Source organism: Ambystoma mexicanum, chromosome 5q (genome assembly GCF_040938575.1).
Source record: "Ambystoma mexicanum isolate Mex_15411 chromosome 5q, UKY_AmexF1_1, whole genome shotgun sequence".
Lineage (NCBI taxonomy): Eukaryota > Metazoa > Chordata > Amphibia > Caudata > Ambystomatidae > Ambystoma > Ambystoma mexicanum.
The window spans coordinates 446,818,903-446,837,032 of record NC_090933.1 but is presented as its reverse complement, the minus strand read 5'-3'; the positions used below and the strand labels follow the sequence as shown (position 1 = coordinate 446,837,032).

Sequence of the window (18,130 nt, the reverse complement as noted above, 5' to 3'; positions counted from 1 at the left end):
AGAAAAATATATACAAACAATAAGATGACACTATGAGCATTAGAATATCTAAGGCACACCAATAAAAGTGCCAATATGGACAAATAAGGTTCTACGTTCGCCCCTGAGCAAGTGCCCAACCAAAGTCACAGGTTGACAAAAATGAGACCGTCTGGCGAAGAACACTACTTAAATAGACTATATTGTGCGAAGATTCCCACTTAGGATCTACCATCATGTTTCACCCCACAGTGCCTTACCAGAAACAAAATATCCATTTGCATATCAGTCTGATCCGCCACAGGAACAATCCCACACTGATATGCTAGGCAACCCTCCTCCGAACAAATAATTCCCCACTTCAACCAGAGACATTTTTCTGCCTTGTTGGGCATCAGTGATATGAAGTGGTCTCTCTAGACAGACAGCAAGGGGTCCAGACAAGGGATAGGGCAGGAAGGATCCCACTGGGAGTGCCCCACCCCTTTAGAGGACAGGAAATCCCTAGAAAGGGATAGGTGTTATCCTTCCTATTTCAAGATGCCAATATTTTTGTTGGCTATATGGGAGTTAAACAGTGTGATAATCCAAAACTTCCTCGACGAATTGCTGGTATGGTTTCTAACCCTTTGTATGCACTGTCCTCGCCTGAGATGGGACAACAGTGGATAGCACCCCCTCTAGCATAGTGGGCGATAAAGAGCCAATCAAAACAGGAAACAAAGTGAGACCTGCTGAGCTGGAGAAGCGCATGAACCTCCTCCTGGGAGGTGTGGCAGTAAAGAGGTAGCGTATGCCAAGTGTGATGGACACAGCCACAGCAGTAAGATAGTAGGCAGAACACTGGAGAAGCTGAAGAAGCACCACCACATCAGTTGAACTAACCAACTCTACAGAAGAACAGCGCCTGGAAACTAGAGGTATATAGTGGCTCCAGTGAACCGGGAGAAGACCGGCAAGGCCCAACAAGATCCCAAGGCGGGGTGAGGGAAGTAGAGACCCCCCCCCCCTCCCCCACAAGGCTGGGTGAGGGAAACAGATAACCTTCCCCCCCCCCCACCCCCCTCCCAAGGCGCAGGTGGGGGAAGAAGAGAACTCCCCCCACCCCCCAAGGCACGGGTGAGGGTAGCAGAGACCCTCCTCCCCTGAGGTGAGGGAAGCAGAGACCACCCCCTAATGCGGGCGAGGGAAGCAGAGACCCACTCCCCCCCTTAGAGGGAAGAGAGAAACAGACAAGACCCCCTCACCCCCCCAAAGGCAGGTAGAGAGAATCAGAGGCCACCCCCAAGGCAGAAAGAGAGAAGCAGAGACAAACTCCAAGGAGGGGTAAAGAACAAGAGATGGCCGAGATAAAACCCTGGTAGACTAGAGCGAAAGAGACCAGACTGACCGCAATGCTGAGGAAAGAGATTGAAGAGACATTCAGTGTACTTGCTTGAACTGTTGGAAACATGTTACAACTTCATTCAGAAAACAAGATTCCTTTGCTTCACATTCTGTTCTGTTGTATTTATTCACTCGATGCAGCCATACAGCACCTCAGCTACCTAATACCTTAATGGTCTCAACCCATATTTGTACATGATAATTATTAAATCAATTTGAACTTTTTCTGTTACACTTTAACAAACACTGTCATGAACCCTAAGAAATGTTACCCACTTTTAGAAGTCAAAAAGAGACATAACAAATATTAAAAGCCATACCTCTAACCGAGATGAAAGACTTGAATCCAAAGCTCTTTTTCTCCTTGGGCCAATGGCAGCCAAAGCTGTGAGATTAGCCTCTCTCTGCTGCATCTGTGCAAGTTCCAACTGTTGCATCTAAAGGAGAAAAATAGAAGACACGTTAAAGAGATCAGCTGCAGCTGGCAGTGTAACCTTTTGTACAAAAACAGTGGAAAAACCCTGTACATTAGCACATAATCCAACCATTTGTTATATGCTTGGTTAGGAAGCATTTTTAAAAGTAGAACTCTTCTTAAAACAATTTTAATCATGAGCTGCCTTTTGTTTTTCTACTTTCACTAAATTTGAAGATGCACTTTTATTCCTACTTTGTTGTGCCACAGATCCTTCAATTTTTTTTCCTTTTTCTTAAGTCTAGATTGATTTGAATAATGTTTTATTTGTGTAGCTGGGCGCATTGCTTATGATGCATAAAAAGGTTACAGAGAAATAAGATATAGTATACAATAACAAGGTACAGGATGCAAAAGCGGGGTACATAACAGTTGTACAGTAAAACCAGATGCAATATAATATAGGTGTAAGGGTGTAGGGGGCAAAAACAGTTCTATACATAGCAATGTTTCAGGCAAAAAACAGTTATATACGGAGCGATGTTGCACAGCAAGCAACTAGCAAGCAGTTTACACTAAGACAAATGAGAAAACAAATTTGGCAGTATGGTAATAGGTATCATACGGTAGGGACCACTGGAAGTCCCAAAAGAGTGGATGAGGTTTATTGAATCTCCTGAGAGGTGAGCCAGTTTTTTTACACGATTCCTGAATAAGGAGAATGAAGGTACTGCTCTTAGTGCTGTGGGTAGTGAGTTCTATAATTTGGAGGCTAGGACAGGGAAGCTACTGCCCCATGATTTTTGTAGGTTAAAACTCGGGACTTTGAGGCAGTGTAGTTGAGCAGCTCTGGTAGGCCTGTTTGATTGGCTTTTAGAGAATCTGTCCTACAGATATTTAGGTGCTGAATTGGACAGGCACTTGTGGGTAAGTCGAGAATTTTGAAGGACATTCTGTTCTTGACCGCAAGCCAGCCAGCATTACGCCTTGTTTCTGAAATGTGGTGTGAATTTGGTATGTTATAGGCAGATCTGAGTGCATTACTTGATGTTTACTCAGGTTTTGCTTATTAGTACCAGAGTAGAGTGCATTGCAGTAATCCAACTTTGATAGAGTAAGTGCTCTAGCTAGAGTGGAGCAGCTTGTTGAGAAGAAAGGCCTACTCGCATTATAAGCTTACAAGTGTAATCTGTAGCAGAGGCTTTTACATTTACTTGCTTGGTCGATGTTACGGTACAGTCAAGATAGAATCTTAGTGTCTTAACTTCCTTGGAGACAAGGGTGTTAATACCATCAATGCTGAAGGATTTGTATCTAGTGTCGAGTTTGTTAAGTTTGGCTTGGGACCCTGTGAGAAGTAGTTCTGTCTTATCATTGAGACAGAGACCGTGAGTTGCCATCCATGCCTGAATGATGAAGTATATTTTATTTAGAAGTTTTAAGTCCAGGTCATAGTTTCCCGTGATGGGAATGAGGACGTGGGTGTCATCTGTATAGTTCGTGTAGGTGACATTCAAGTGACCAAATCGAACAGAGGCTTAGTAAAAATATTGTAAAGCGTCAGGGATACACATGTTACTGGTGCTGGTCCCGCTGACCATGTGGGGGGAAAAGACTCGCATAGATCGGTAGTCAAGAAAAGATTGTATCCAGGCTGTCGCTTTGTCTGAAAAGTGGACTGAAAGAATAAGGTGGTTACAGAGAACTTGATGACTGACAAGGTCGAAAGTGGCTGATAGGTTTAACAGCAAAAGGAGCGATATACTGCCTTTGTCTTTTTGATCATCTATTTGGGTTTTTAGATCTAATAATGCCGATTCAGTACCGTGTCTAGGTCTGAACCCAGGTTGTCTCAGACCCAGCAGATTATTAGATTCTAGGTGTGCTTGTATTTGTAAATAAGCAGCCTTATCTAGAATTGTCAACAAGAATGGCACAGTGGTAATGGGCCTGTAGTTAGCGGGGATGTCGGGATCAAGGTTCTGTTTTTTTAGAAGCGGGAATACCCAAGCGTCCTTTTGGTTGGATGGGACTTTCAAATGAGGCATTTATAAAGATGGTGATGGATGGTGCAAGTTCTTTTGCTGCATCTTTAATGATGGTAGCAGGGCATATGTCGCCCTGACAGGAGGCTGGGGAAACCATGGGGCCCAGAGGGAGCCACGCACTCCCCCAGAAGAGATACAGAGGATTGACCAGTGCACTCCCCAGGTAATGTTAGGATGCAGTCGCTGCCACAATCGGTATGGAGACCCCAGATCATCCAGGGTGAAATTTGAAATTTGCCTTCTAAGAGGAGAATGAGGCTACTGAATTCAGCAGCTGGCCGGACTACAGAAGGTCGACATACCCGACCAGCAGGACAGCTCTACAACGTAAGCATGGCAAGTTCATGCTTTGACATTCTGCTCGGCACAGGGTCAGAGTTCCATGAGGAGAGCGTGGCCCAAAACAGCAAATGTGAATGAGCAAGCTCAAACATGAATCACATACCAGAGCGGAGTACAAATTCTGCAGCAATCAAAGAAAACAAAAAAAAAAACGCTACTTGTGTCCAGCATCGAAGCACAAGTGGGGAATTGAACTCTGACAAAGAAGGGAGCCAGAACACCACATTTGCAGGTCACGATAACACTGCAGCCCAACCCCAACATGGCAGGCAGGACTCTTTATCTTGGAAAAGTGGGATTGGGAATGGGCCAATTCCTTTAATTAAACCATGCTCGACACCGGGAGGCAAATAAGGGTAAATGCAACATACAAGGGTAGGAGGTGAAACCATTAGGGAAAGACTAATCATGAAAAAAGCAAGCAATTAAAAAATAGTACATACCTCCGGACATTTACTTTATCAACATCAGTATAAAATGAGGCAAAAACCCCACGAATTAAGGTGCTAAGACTGCACTCCAGAGGGAGTTGTGTTAAAGTGAGTGAAGGAGCAGTAGAGTGTCTGTCCCCTATCATGGCCAAGCCACTGAGGATACCTATCCAAAAGGAGAAGGTAGGGGTGGCTGTGTCAGTGTCTCACCATACAACAGGCAAGGTTGAAGGGGCATGCTAGAGAAGCAGGCCTGCTAGGAACCAGACCTTGAAAAGAAGCAGTCAAAAGTCAAATGGGTTGTTTAATCCCTACTCAAAAAAATAATAATCTTGCAACCCTTAAAAATCCAGGTAGGAAGGCGAAACCTCTACCCAAAAGTACCCAGGAGGTGGGGGAATTCCTATTTGACAAGCTAAATAGCCCCATGGTCAAGATGGGTATAATGGCATCTCGTCTGGTAACAGTGTAGGGTCTACAAGTAATCGAGAGGACCAAGAACCATGAAATGGCAACACGGCCAAGATAAAGAAGTGAGCTGAGACACTTAAAAATCCCTGTGGATGCATGATTTGGATACCGTCCTGCATAGGCAGCCAGAAAACAGTGCCTTCACAGAATTTCCAGGATCCCCTTTATGACGAAACCCGATTTGCATCCCTCTCGCATAAGCGTCCCTCCCAACGCGGTCCGTGCCCTGAAGCTTGGGAAAAAGGAACACCAACTCTGGCAAATTATCATTCAGGATGATATGTCCTACTTAGTTGCTCTACCCTTTTTAATCAATACGGTAGAGAGTGGCTTGGACAGTCCTTGGCCTAAGAGATGATACCAATACACTTTTGTTGGCTAATACCATCGTGTTCACTACCTTTGCAGGATACAATATGCAGTGTCGACTAGGTACATTCTGTTTGTTGTCTTGATGCTTATTTTCACATGACCTAAATCCTTGTTTAAAACTCAGAAAACAAGCATTGGCAATACCAACAGTTTGGGCTTTTGTGTAGGCATGGGACAGACTTGCTAGGCAATGCCGTAGTGGTGTTAACTGCCATTGATGGTAGCAAGTGCAAAATTGTGAGAGTTCCTGGGCATCTAATAGCAGTGCCTTGCCAATTCCCAATATTCATACACAAGCCAAACTATTGGCTTTGCCAGTGCTCGCTTTTAACAGAACTTCAGTAAAGGGCATGCTTAGGTGCTCATAAATCCAGTAGCTGAAGGCACTGGGAAGCCAAGTGAGCAGGAGGGCATTTCCCCCATTGATGTGCAAGACCACAAGGGCCGGCACTATGTTCTAGGAAGTCCTGCGGCAGGATGAAGAGTGGTTTTGCAAAGAGTGGAGAGAGAGAGACGCTGTTTGGGCCTTCTTGGCTATGCGCTTCTGGAACGACAGGCTGAGGTCAATGGTGAAGCCCACGGATTTTGCAGAGTCCGAGAGTTGTGGATCAAATCCCTTTAAGCATATATTATTGAGCCATTGTTGAACCACATTTTTTTTAGTGGGCAGGTGTTAGGAAATATTCCCATTTATGTGAAGTGCTTTTTCGCTCTCTTTATTATGGGAAACTGGCATGCCTTTAACATGTTGGTGCACAATGTACCTTACAGTATAATGCATGTGGGTCGTCCTGTCCTTTCTAAAGGCCCTAGACACTCCTGAAGGATTTTTTTTTAGGAGAAGTGCAGATGTACCTTGGACATGGCTGGTGGCAGCTTATCTTTTTATGTATTTTTAACCCTTTCCTCCCACTTAAACTGTGTTTACCACGTTTGGCACAAATAGGTTGTCTGGCTCCAAAATGGTCATGCCACAAGGTTCTTTGTCCTGTCCTTTGGCCATCTTGTCCCTTCACTTTCCCCAGGTCGAGCCGACCTGGGTCAGTCCTTATTTGGGCATGCATTCTCCCGCAAAACGCCAAGATTTCGCGGGCTTCTGCATGCCTTGTGTGTGTGTTTCCAGGATGTGGGGTGGACTGTCTGGTTCCAATACACATCTTGGGTGCCAGAGTCTCTGGTGTGCTGTGAATGCCTGGGTCCACCGTGGTCCACAATTGGTCCACATATGGTGTGCCTGTATGTGAGCAGATCTCCCATTGGGTGCTCTTCGTTTTGGCACGAAGGAGATTCTACATAAGAGAAGGTTCCAAACACCCATAAGTCGCTCTCTTGAGTTCTCACTGAACGAAGGATAGGATCCAAGTATCCTGCAACTAAGAAGCTGAGTCGAGGAACCGCTGGTGACCCGCCGGAAGGTTTGGCACCCCAAACCCGCTGCACCCCTCTGCATCTGATCGAACTAGAAGGTCTGCAAGGACGCTTCGACCCACTGGAATAGTAGGACTAACTATTCTCGGCACCTTCATCAGACCCTGCAAGTAAGCCTTCTCAGAAGTGTCCCTGGGCCAACCAGTGGGCTGACCAGCTTGCGCAAGACTTTTGCCCTGATACCGCCGCTGTTTTGAGGAGGCCCTCGAAACTCGGTATATCGCAAGCTCAGTGTTCACGGCACTCTCACACTGAATTACGTACACTTGGCGTTCCTAGGTTTAGAGTAAAGAGAGCACCCTAACCCGAGTACACACGGTTACTGTGTCGCCCAGCTGTGGTGACGAACTTTAAGGGTGCCTTGCAGTTGTGCCCCTCTGTTCCCTGAAGCCTGCTACAGTGAAACTGGCCTGATCCATTCACCAGGAGCAGAGAAATCGCCACTGTCCCATTTGGGAATCAACACTGCAACTTCGTTGTTGAAAGCCGCAGATTTGCTGCATTTGAACCTGCAACTGAAGTGGACTTTACTGCCGAAGTTTGGTCCGGCGTGCGCCAGGGGTCGGTGTGTAATTGCAACCCTATCGCATCCATCCATTTTTACACACGAGTGGCCCCCAAGGGCCCTTCCTTTCCACAGATAGCCTGAGCTATCAAACTATTCCCAACTCCTGGAACCTGTTCTTCCCTCTCGGGGAGACTCCACGAACAATGGGAACTTATTCTGCATCACCTCACCCACCTTCCTGAGCTGCTACAGACCCTACAAGAGACCCCGGTTTCGCCCATCTGCCATCATTGCAAGCACATTCAAGCAATAGGCTCCCCTCTTCTTAAGGACTGGACTGCCTTTCAGTTAGGATTGTGATTACTGCAGAACTGCCTGAAGATACTTCGCACTGCTGTTTCCTTCCCTTGCAGATTGTGGACCCATTCTGTGCTTTTTAACCTTTAGGCCACTTGGTCTTGTATATATGTATTTTAGTAGGATTGTGTTTGTTTAAAAGTGTCACTGTTAACTATTGTGTTGAAACTCAAAGGTCTTGAACATATATATATATTTTCAAGACCTTTGAGTTTCAACACAATAGTTATTAACAGTGATATATATTACACAGCCACGGTAGTGGCCGTGTAGTTATGGTTAAGTTGCTGTTTCCATAGGAAGAGCACTTTTTGGGCGGCTTATAACTTTGCTCTCCCTGGACGAATCCTCACCAAACTTTGCAAAAGTAGTATAAAGTTTGGTGAGGTTTGGTCCAGGGGATGGGGGGCAAAGTTATAGGGCGGGGGTCCCAAAATGTCTTTATCAGACTGAATGGGGAAAAAACTTTGCTCACGCCTACAGCCCGAACCACTGGACGGATTTTCACCAAATTTGCACCAGGAGCAGCGGCTGGGTCCCGAAAGCGTGCCAGTTTCACTAATAAAAACCAAAGTTATTTCAGTGAATTTCAAATGTTTTTATTAGTGCAACTTAACCATAACGTCCCTTCAACAAAGTTTTTTCATTGAAAATATATATATGACTGGGAGTGATTTGTAAATGTCCTTTACTCTGTGTGCTCATTGAGGTCTTTCAGTCACCCTCACCCCTCCTGAGACCTGGTCTTGACCGCCGCCAATGTTACCTTGATTGGTCTGGCTTGTCCAGAAGGTTACCCTGTTTCAAGAAACTAGACTGGCCTTCTGAACTTCTGCCCACCAGGTCAGAGTACAGAAATTCATTTTAACAGCGGGCTATAGGGATTAGCATGGCCATGGGCAGTCAATGGCTGGGCAAACAACACCTACAAGCTGTGTGTCCCTCTTCATATGACATTTCTCCCCATCTGCACTCTAATGCAATAGTTTCAACTTATAGGTGGTGCAAGTGCCACCTAATAGCAAAACTAATCATGGGAGGATCACAATCACTGGGGTCTCCTTAAGCCACTCATCACCAATTTCTATCAACTACTCTGCCCATTCCAGTCAATACTTTAGCCATTCATAACAAACATTCTGCCTTGGCCCTGCCAGGCTCAGATTGGCTAGCTAGTAACTGGCTTTGTGCGTCACCAAGGACACCGGTGCTACAGTACATTTGATGAGTAACAACGCTAGCTGTAAGTTACTCCACATATGCTTTACCCTAGTGGGAACAAACTGTTCATGCAGATTGGGGCTATTGTACCGCACACCCTTTCTATGGTCATTGTCTAATGTGCTTAATTCCTTTTGCAACATGGCCAACCTTTCCAGTTAAATGCTAGCTTAGTTTCCGGCTTCAACCTCATTGGTCCTTTTTCATACAACACATGGCAATAACAGGACTAGAAGCCAGGATATATGAAATAAAAGGATTAAAAAGGAAGTTTAAAAAAAAGAAGGTGGATTAGGTTTAACGGAGACCGCAAGGTGTGTATTATCCCTTAAACAACTCTGCACTCCTTGGCAATAAGCAGTTACAGTCTGAGGTTTCAAGTGTCCCCACACTGGTCTATTGGCCTTCTGTACTTGCCAGCATAGGGTTTGTTCTCCTGTATGGACCCGAAACCTGGCACCATCCATCCCCATTTCTACTGACATGTGAGGTCTTGATGGGGTTCATGAGTTAGACTAATGCAGCTTTTGCACCAGAAAATTAGAACACTTCAGTTCCATCTTTCACAATGTGTAGGCTGGCTTAGCTGATTCTTCAGCTTCATCAACTAACCCATAAGCTCCTGCCAAGCCCGGATGAATCGGGGTACTCCCCTAACTGGAAACCTTTTCCATTTCCCTTTCCCTCCTATCTCCTCTTCCTCCACCTCAACTCTCTAATGTACCATTTGTCCCTCCACTCTGCCTCGCACTTACAGGTTGGACTCCCATCTGCAATTTCAAACTTTGCAAAAAAGTATATGGCCGGCTCTGAATTTTTTTTGCTAAGTTGGGTGAGGTTTCGTGCAGGGGTGGGAGGAGGGATTGGGGTATTTTAGGGCAATGGGAGTTATGGGGTCCCAACATTTTTTTTTCTCCCATAGACTGAATGGGCAAAAACTTTTTGCATGGCTACAGCCCGAACGGCTGGCCGGATTTCCACCAAATTTGTGGCAGGAGTGGGGGCTTGGGTCGGAAAGCACGCTTATGTGTGTTTGGTGGGAATCGTACTAGTACTTTTGTTGCAAAGGACTGAAATTAACATCCCAAAAAAAAGACTTGTGATGTCTAGGTCCACCCCGCGGACCAAAGTCTCATTGGCCTGCGGTACGCCGTGCTGTCGGCGAACATTGTACGCGGCCGAAGGGTTAGCTGGAGGGAAGTGTGCTGTGCGTCATAAGGTTTTGGGAAATGCTGCCATGATGTATCAAAGGACAGTGTTGTGGTGTGTGTGCCAAGCCCCCAATTCATTGTGTTCATGGCTGGGCCTCTTGTATGTAACTGTGTGGCCACTAAAAGTACTCATATCTGCCTCCGCTCCGGCGTCCCTTTTTCCAGTTCGCTGCGCAGTGAAAAATGGGATTGCACTGCCGTGTACGGTGAAGTGTTGTGCGTGCATAGTTTTCCATAACGCCGGCATGTTTCCAAGGGCAGTGCGGCGGCGAATGAGCCTGGAAAACAGTTTACGGCATCTGGTGGTGGGAAGAAGGGGTGGAAAGGGTGGGGGAGTTAGAAGTGCTGCAAGTGATACATCTCATTAGAAGACGACGGTGGTGTGCCAGCAGTGTCCGTGCATCCTACACCAATTTGCGGTTATCTCAACAGGGAACAATCTTGTGTGGGTTTGCAGGCAGCCTTCGTGATTGCATACCAGCTGCAGCAGCAATGTCTTTCTGTGATGAGTGGTGGTAGGCACATTTGCAGAAGCGGAGTGCATTTCACAAGACATGCACATTTACAGATAGGGTGTACTATGGTGTGCTGTGTGTGGTAGGTCCGTAGCCCCTTTAATGCATGGCTGCAGCCCTTGCACAGAAAAGTATGTTGACTGGTTGAAAGTCGGTGCCACATTGTCGCTGTGTGTGTGTGGGGTTTGGCTGCATTACACATTGTTGGTTGCGTGGGTGTGGTGATTGGTAGAACATCGTACAGTTTTCGGTGACTGGGTGGAGATGCTGCAGTGACCAGTCTTGTACTGTGGCCACTGGGTGCAATAGTGTAAATATGGAAGAGGTTACAGTGCAAATGGTTTTTACATGTGCTTGCATAGTGTGCATTGCGTGGATTAGTAAGTGTTGAAGGGAACTTTGTAGTACTGCTTGTATGCACGTAGTACAGTGTGGAGAGCAGGACCAATGTTGCAACAATTGTGTTGTTTGGTTGGCATTATTACAATGGTTTCCGATTGGAAGTGGTGCCAAGTCCTGTGGTATGTTTGTGCATTACGGTAAGTGGAGGACATTGTAGAGTTGGTAGAGCAGCAGAAGTGGGCTGCTATGTGTACAATAGCATACAGTGCACATAATTGCCCCAGTTGCACAACAGGGAGCCACATGTCACCATTTGAGTTTGCTATGGTTAGGCCCTTACAAGACCCTTGCTTTAGGAAGCGCTTAAGATATTGCAGCATGCAAGGACGTGTTCAACACACATGTAACCTATGGCTAATATACACGGCTTCCTACACAGCGTTCAGCACACCCAACGGACCGTTATGCAGCCATGGATGCAAATATGTTCCCAGGGAGAAAGCTAGCAGGCTCAATTGAAGATGGGGAGTGCAGTGCACATGGCATGAGCATTTAAACATAGCATGTACAATGGTGTCTGCATGCATTTCAAGTTGGTGAGTTTTACACAATGGTTGTGGAGGACATTGTAGACTTGGTACAGCAGGAGAAGTGAGCTGGTATGCGTACATTAGCATACGGTGTACATCATTGGCCCTGTTGAACAATAGGGCGCCACATGACACCATGTGCATTTCCTATGGTATGGCCCTTATAATCCCCTTGCTTTTGATAGTGCTGTAAGATATTGCAGAATGCAAGGCCATGCTCAGTAAACTATGGCTAATGTACACGGGCTCCTACATTTCGTTCAGCACACCCAACGCAACGTTATGAAGCCATGCGTGCAAATATGTGCCTGGGGTAAAAGCTGGCAGGCTGAAATGCAAATGGGGCGTGCAGTGCACATGACATGAGCATTTACCCATAATCTGTACTATGGGGTGTTTTTTGTGGGAGGGTCTAGCGCCTTGCATGCATGGCTGAAGTGGAAAGCGAAAAAAGGAGTCGTCGTGCTTTACCGTGCCGTGGCATTCCTGGTACTTGGGGAAGCGTACATGTCACATTCTGCGTTTCTCACCATGCTGGCCAATGGAAATGGGACTATGGCCTTTGGCCAATCAGGTGCTCAGGTTGTGCGTCACAGGCAAGAGCACCAATAGGGGGAAGGACCACTCCTACTCCACAGGGGCGCAGCCCTCGTGGTACTTGGAGAAAGGCACGTGCCACATTCGGCGTTCTCACTATGGTGACCAATGGAAATGAGACTGCGAGGAATGTCCAATTGGGTACGCAGGGTGTGCGTCACAGGAAAGTGCAGCAATCATTTCTTCCATTAGTTTGTGTAGTGCAGCTGGCAAACATGGCAAGACGCACAGTTTTCGTCACGGGTGATGCCTTTGTGGAAGATCTGTTTGTGTATTCCCTCCAAGAAGGCTTTTGTGGCAATTTCGGTTTGGAAGGAGTGGACGGACGATTTGTGGTGCAGTGTCAATGCGTGCTGTTTCAGCGGAATGCTTGTAGAATGTCGACGCATGGCTTCTTCGGGAACTGTACATGCTGTGGTCGTGCACTTTGGAGCCTTCTTTTTGAGTTCCATGCCTTGTTCCTGTGTGTCCCGGTCAACTGAAGATGATGAAAGCAGTGCAGCACATTTTTCCCACTGCCAAGGTGCTTTTTTCATGTATACCCCCGAGAATAGTGTGGAAGTATTCCAATGATTCCTGTCGCCAGCCAGAGGTCAGAAGGGGTCTCATCAACAGAAGCATGTGCGACTTCTTGAATGCTGCTGGGATGTTCTTCTGTGAGAATGAGAATATTTGTACTCGATATATAAACCTTTTCAAAGGAAATGGCATGTCTTTGTCGAACAGTGGCAATGGCATTTTGTTTCACAATCTACAGGCTGCACTGAAGACCCTATTGTAAGAATGTGAGCCGACGTTGACAACACAAAATGACTTCTAAAAACCACAAAAAGGCATTCTATTGAAGCACCCTTAAAAAAGAAAAAAAAGGCTCTTAAGAGCCGCCACAACCAACGACGTTCCCTGTCCTGGTTGAAAGTTATTCCCCCACTCCCACGTGCGCACAGCACGAAAAGTCTGTGAATATTGCGATAGTTGCAGGGTGGCACGTGTTAGATACGTCCCTTTTGCAGATGACAGACATAGAAATGGGCCTGTAGAGGCTACAGGATTGGTCAATAAGGTTTCTGGGTGTGGTGTGTACGCACAGACTGTGGTAAACAGTGTATTTGTTGACAGAAATGCAGAGGGTGCGGTTATGGCTGTGTGTTTCACGAGCCACAGCGTGCAGGTTTTAGGGGAGTTCGAAATGCATTGACTGAAAGTGATTGGAAAAAACTGCAGTGGCTGCTCATTTTGGAATCTATCATGTGGATGTGTAGTGCTATGGAGTACCTACAATGAAGGGGCTGATTTTGGTTTGTGTGACACTTTGGTGATACACAATCATGCCGATATTTTTGTTGTTCATTGTGGAGGGGAAAATTGCACAGCATGTTACACGAGTTTCAGTGCCGTTTGCGACGAAGTAGGCACTTGCCCAGGTCATGCGTTTGTTTCCGATCTCATGCATAACTTTCTATCACATTATGCAGAAACCAATGTAACTGCGTAACTTTTTATTTGGTACGTAAATAGAGAAAGCTTGGTACATTGCGAAGAAATGGATTTGTGCCTTTGTATGACATGTGCCAATGGCGTACTTCACACATGGGAATATGACGTTTCACAGCACAAACAGTTTTTCCCAACTGTAGAACAAGTTATTCTGTTACCTGGTAACGTTCTTTCGATGGGATGGTCCGACAACGTATGCCATATCTATGACATGTAATCAGCACAGCTGTGTTGATTACATGTCAGATATGGAATACGTCGGAGGACCCAATCCCCTCGAAACATTCATCTTACTATGCCTGCTATCCCGATTTCTGCACACCGCCATCCAAATTGCCTTGGTGCTCTTCTTGAAAGTAGTGAACATTTTTGTAGCAAGAGTTGCGCAATGCCACTCTTCAAAACGCTGTGCAACACGTAAAGAAACCTTTCTACAGCGACCCCCTTTCCAACTGATTCAGCTACAGTGTTTTGCACAATGCCATGCCTCCCGCCCTGCATCCGTTCATTTGCAATTCCATTGATCATCTCAAAAAGTTTCTTTATTTCCCTTTTTTCCTTTTCCAGTTCATTTCCATTTATTATGGTCTTCTGACACACACCACAGAAGGAACGGCAGAAAAGGCCCGGTACAGAAGCAGCAGCACCTGCATGGATACCATAGGGGACGTGCCGAGAGACTGAATTATTGGGTGGCCCTCACCTACGTAGGCGCCAGTCATTGTCATGCTCCCGGAAGGACCCTTCCCACGCACTTCCAAGTACCTTGCCTCTGTAGAGTAGCGCGTTGCAGTACATGCACAATACAATGCCTTTTGCCGGGTAGCACGGCATATGGACTGCAAAGAGGTTTTAGAGCTCCGCTGCCCTATAGGAGTGCCCCTCTTGTTGCCCGCAGCAGATGTGGCAAATGCTGTACATGAAATTACCCTATGTAATTGTTGGAAGGGCGGTAGACTGCCCAGTGGTCCCTTGTGCTTTCATTTCAGTTGTCACATGCAGCACAAGCACTTCATGCTACGCCATTAGTCTTGGGAATAGCATTTACGGAGATGCATACATTCTGGAATACAGGAATGTTTACAACAACGCGAAACACAACTTCATTACGTGGTGCAGGAAGACATTTATTTTGTGCGACCCATGGAGCTAAAGTACTTTTCTAATCACCACTAACATTGTTTGCGCTCTGCAGATTCTGCTGTTTGCCTTTACATGCACTAGTATGTGTGTCACCAAGCCGCACCAGCTTTGCCATTTTGCAGACTCACTAAACTGTCCCACCTGCAGTTACATGTTTTCTTCAACTGTACGACCCGCTGGCCACCTCTTGACACTTTCCGTCACACTCCTCAGTGCAGGCACGATGTGTTTTTCACGGGTCATGGGAAGGCAATCAGCACATCAATCAAATCAATGCGACATTTACCATGACCACGTTACACTGCAGGTTGCGGTTCTTTGTTTACCAGTGGGTGTCATACCATCAGGCGTGCTTTAGCCACACACTGGTAGGTTTGCAGAGCCACCCACGTAATCGGCAGGAGTACTTTAAATGCGGTAGCCTAGCGCATGAATCCATAGGGCTGGCGACAGGGTTACCAGCACACCGTGTTTGACCTATGCATGGGTATAGGTGTGGAACGGATACACATGCGCTTCCAAAACTATTTAACAGTGCATTAGAAGATGCGTACATGCGGCCACTAATCAAGTCCTACGGATACCTTCATTGTGATTGCACATATGCTGACCAGGTGCAGTCTCCCTAGGAAACGTCTATATTGCTCATCTGTAGTCATCTCAGCCAGTACTGTGCGGCACAGATTCACCATGCAATGTTAACCCAAAAAGAGAAACTACTCAAACACTCACCAACGTTTACAATGTACATCTGTAATTGCTAACATAAATCAACACTATTAGGAAAAGGAAGGGTTAGCGCAAATGGATACATACACCTGACAATTTGGCCTTTCCACACCTTTATTATGAGGGCAGCCAAGGAATCAGTAACCAACTGTTGTCAAGGGACGTTATGGTTCCATTGCAGTACCAAACCGCCATTATCTTTACAGAAAACACTATGCTAAGGCAACATTCTGGTTACAGTGCCCTACTAAAAACATGAAATTCACTAACAAAAACATTGTTAAAGGGACGTTATGATTAAGTTGCACTAGTAAAAACCTATGCAATTCAATTGACAAACTGTTACAGGGACGTTATGGTTACAGGTAAAACCGAAAAACCCTCGACATTCACCAGTTGTGGTAAGCTAAGCAACCATAACTCGCGCCACCAGTGTGCACTGCAAGGACTAACTCCCATGACATAAAAGATGCCTTCACAAGTCTTATTGATGACTTCACTGATGACATAACGTGTGGCTGCCCCTTTTCTGTTCACGGACATAAGTAGGCCAGGTGCTTTTATTCACTAACAGTCAGGAAGTAACAATTCAAAAGGTTCTATCTTTGTGTACATTACCTTTCTCATATGTTCTTGCACTACTTTCCTCAGTGTTCACTCACATCATATGATACATATAGGGGAAAAAGAAAGCCTAAAACACAGCAATCATTTCTGTGCATGAAGGTAATCAGTTATGTTATGAACACTTTCTGGTAATACAGCTCATTGTTTGCTGTCATTTCCCTGCATATGCTCATATTTGTTTGCATTGTGGGGTCTATGTTTTCTGTGCAGTACTACAATTATGTAGTTAATAAGGCAATGGTAGCTACCTCCTACATGTTTCACAGTACCCGAAACTCAAACAAAAGCATTCATAATATCACTATGTAACATGGGAAGATTTTCAAGATTACCCTTCTATGGGGCATGATGCAAATAATGGCTACGTGTCCACATGAGTTGGTTCATGTACTGCTAGGAAGTCTGTAATACAATGGTGTGTGTATAGCAATGCATTGTGCAACAAACTACTTATCTCATGATAGTTTTCTGCCACCATTACAATAACAATCCCTTGTGCATTTAGTTTTCATGAAAAGCCACCACATGTGATGTCATCAGTGATGTCATCAATGAGATTTGTGATGGCATCTTTGATGTCATGGGTGTTAGTCCTTGCAGTACACATCTATGGCGCGAGTTATTGTTGCTTAGCTTACCAACTGGCGAATTTCGGGATTTTTTCGGTTTTACCTGTCACCATAACGTCCCTGTAACAATGTTTGTCAATTGAATAGGTTTTTACTAGTCCAACTTAACCATAACATCCCATTAACAATGTTTTTGTTAAAGGGAAAGATAAATCTTCCTAAGTACTGTCACAATAAGCAAACGCAATGGAAAACCAATACAATACGTCTGGTAAGTAGACCACAGTGTAAAAAACCTTCTATAATGGCAGTATGCATTCAGGGCAAGTAAAGTCACGGTTGTAGTAAATCTGTGAGAAGGTCTAAACCAAGAACAATGACCTGGAAGGAAGATCACACAGGAATAATATCCTGATAGCAGTACTCCCGGAAAAACACATAGACAACATGAAAACACTGTGAAAAAACTCCTCATGGACATACTTGAGCACCCTTCGCTGTCCAGCATGTTCCTAGTCGAGAGGGCACACCATTCCCTCAACGCCAAGTTTCCCCCTCGGCCGCCTGAAAGACCCATCATTGCCAAGATACTCAACTACAGCGACACCTCTCCTCAAAACTGGGTGATCCATAGTGGCAAGACCTGGTTCTTCACTACCCCTGCAGCTGCAGGGTGTCTCCGAATTTCCTGACCCATATGGGCCCCGGGAGAAACCCGGGAGTTGACGCTAACCCTTTCGTCGTCCACCGACTGCGTTGGTGAATCTCCTCTCTTTCCATTCAAGTGCCTCTCATGGCTGTGGCCATATCATTTAACTTCTTGTTGCAGATGAGGGTACTCTACTATACCCAGACTCTTGCTACCCGTTGCATCCTTAATCCCTGTTAAGGGCCACTAGGTTCCACGTTGAGACGAACAAGTTACTTACCATATCTGGTAACGTTCTTTCGATTGGGATGTTCCGACGTATTCCACATCTATGACAGGTAATGTCCACAGCTGTGCTGCTTTGGAACATTTTCGGCAGAGGGCGTCCTGCATCGATCTGTTGTTCCCTTGAGGGCCTCCATCGAGGGTCCACATCACCGGATGTTATATATAGAATGCCCGGCGCCCGTAGCCTCAGTTGTAGTTTTTTCCCAGAACGTGCGGCACCAATCTCCTGCCAGTATAACTGCAGATAGCCTTGTGGAAACGTAAGCTGCAATCGCATAGGATATTCTTCAGAGGGGCAGGCTGGGAGGGCGATGTGGAATACGTCGAAGGAACATCCCATCGAAAGAAAGCTACCAGATATGGTAACTTGTTCTTAGAGGGGATTGTGTCCTCAGACGTATTCCACATCTATGAC

At 45.8% G+C, this 18,130-nt stretch overlaps 1 protein-coding gene across 2 annotated transcripts in view; it reads right to left on the bottom strand.

Moving 5' to 3' along the window:
- LOC138497449 (transcription initiation factor TFIID subunit 4B-like) overlaps nt 1–18,130 on the bottom strand; it is a 927,656-nt gene that overhangs the window by 159,059 nt on the left and 750,467 nt on the right. For both annotated transcript variants that reach the window (XM_069620942.1, XM_069620943.1), the window contains one exon: nt 1,686–1,802. In XM_069620942.1, coding sequence (XP_069477043.1) covers nt 1,686–1,802 — 117 coding nt within the window. The remainder of the gene's footprint in view (nt 1–1,685; nt 1,803–18,130) is intronic.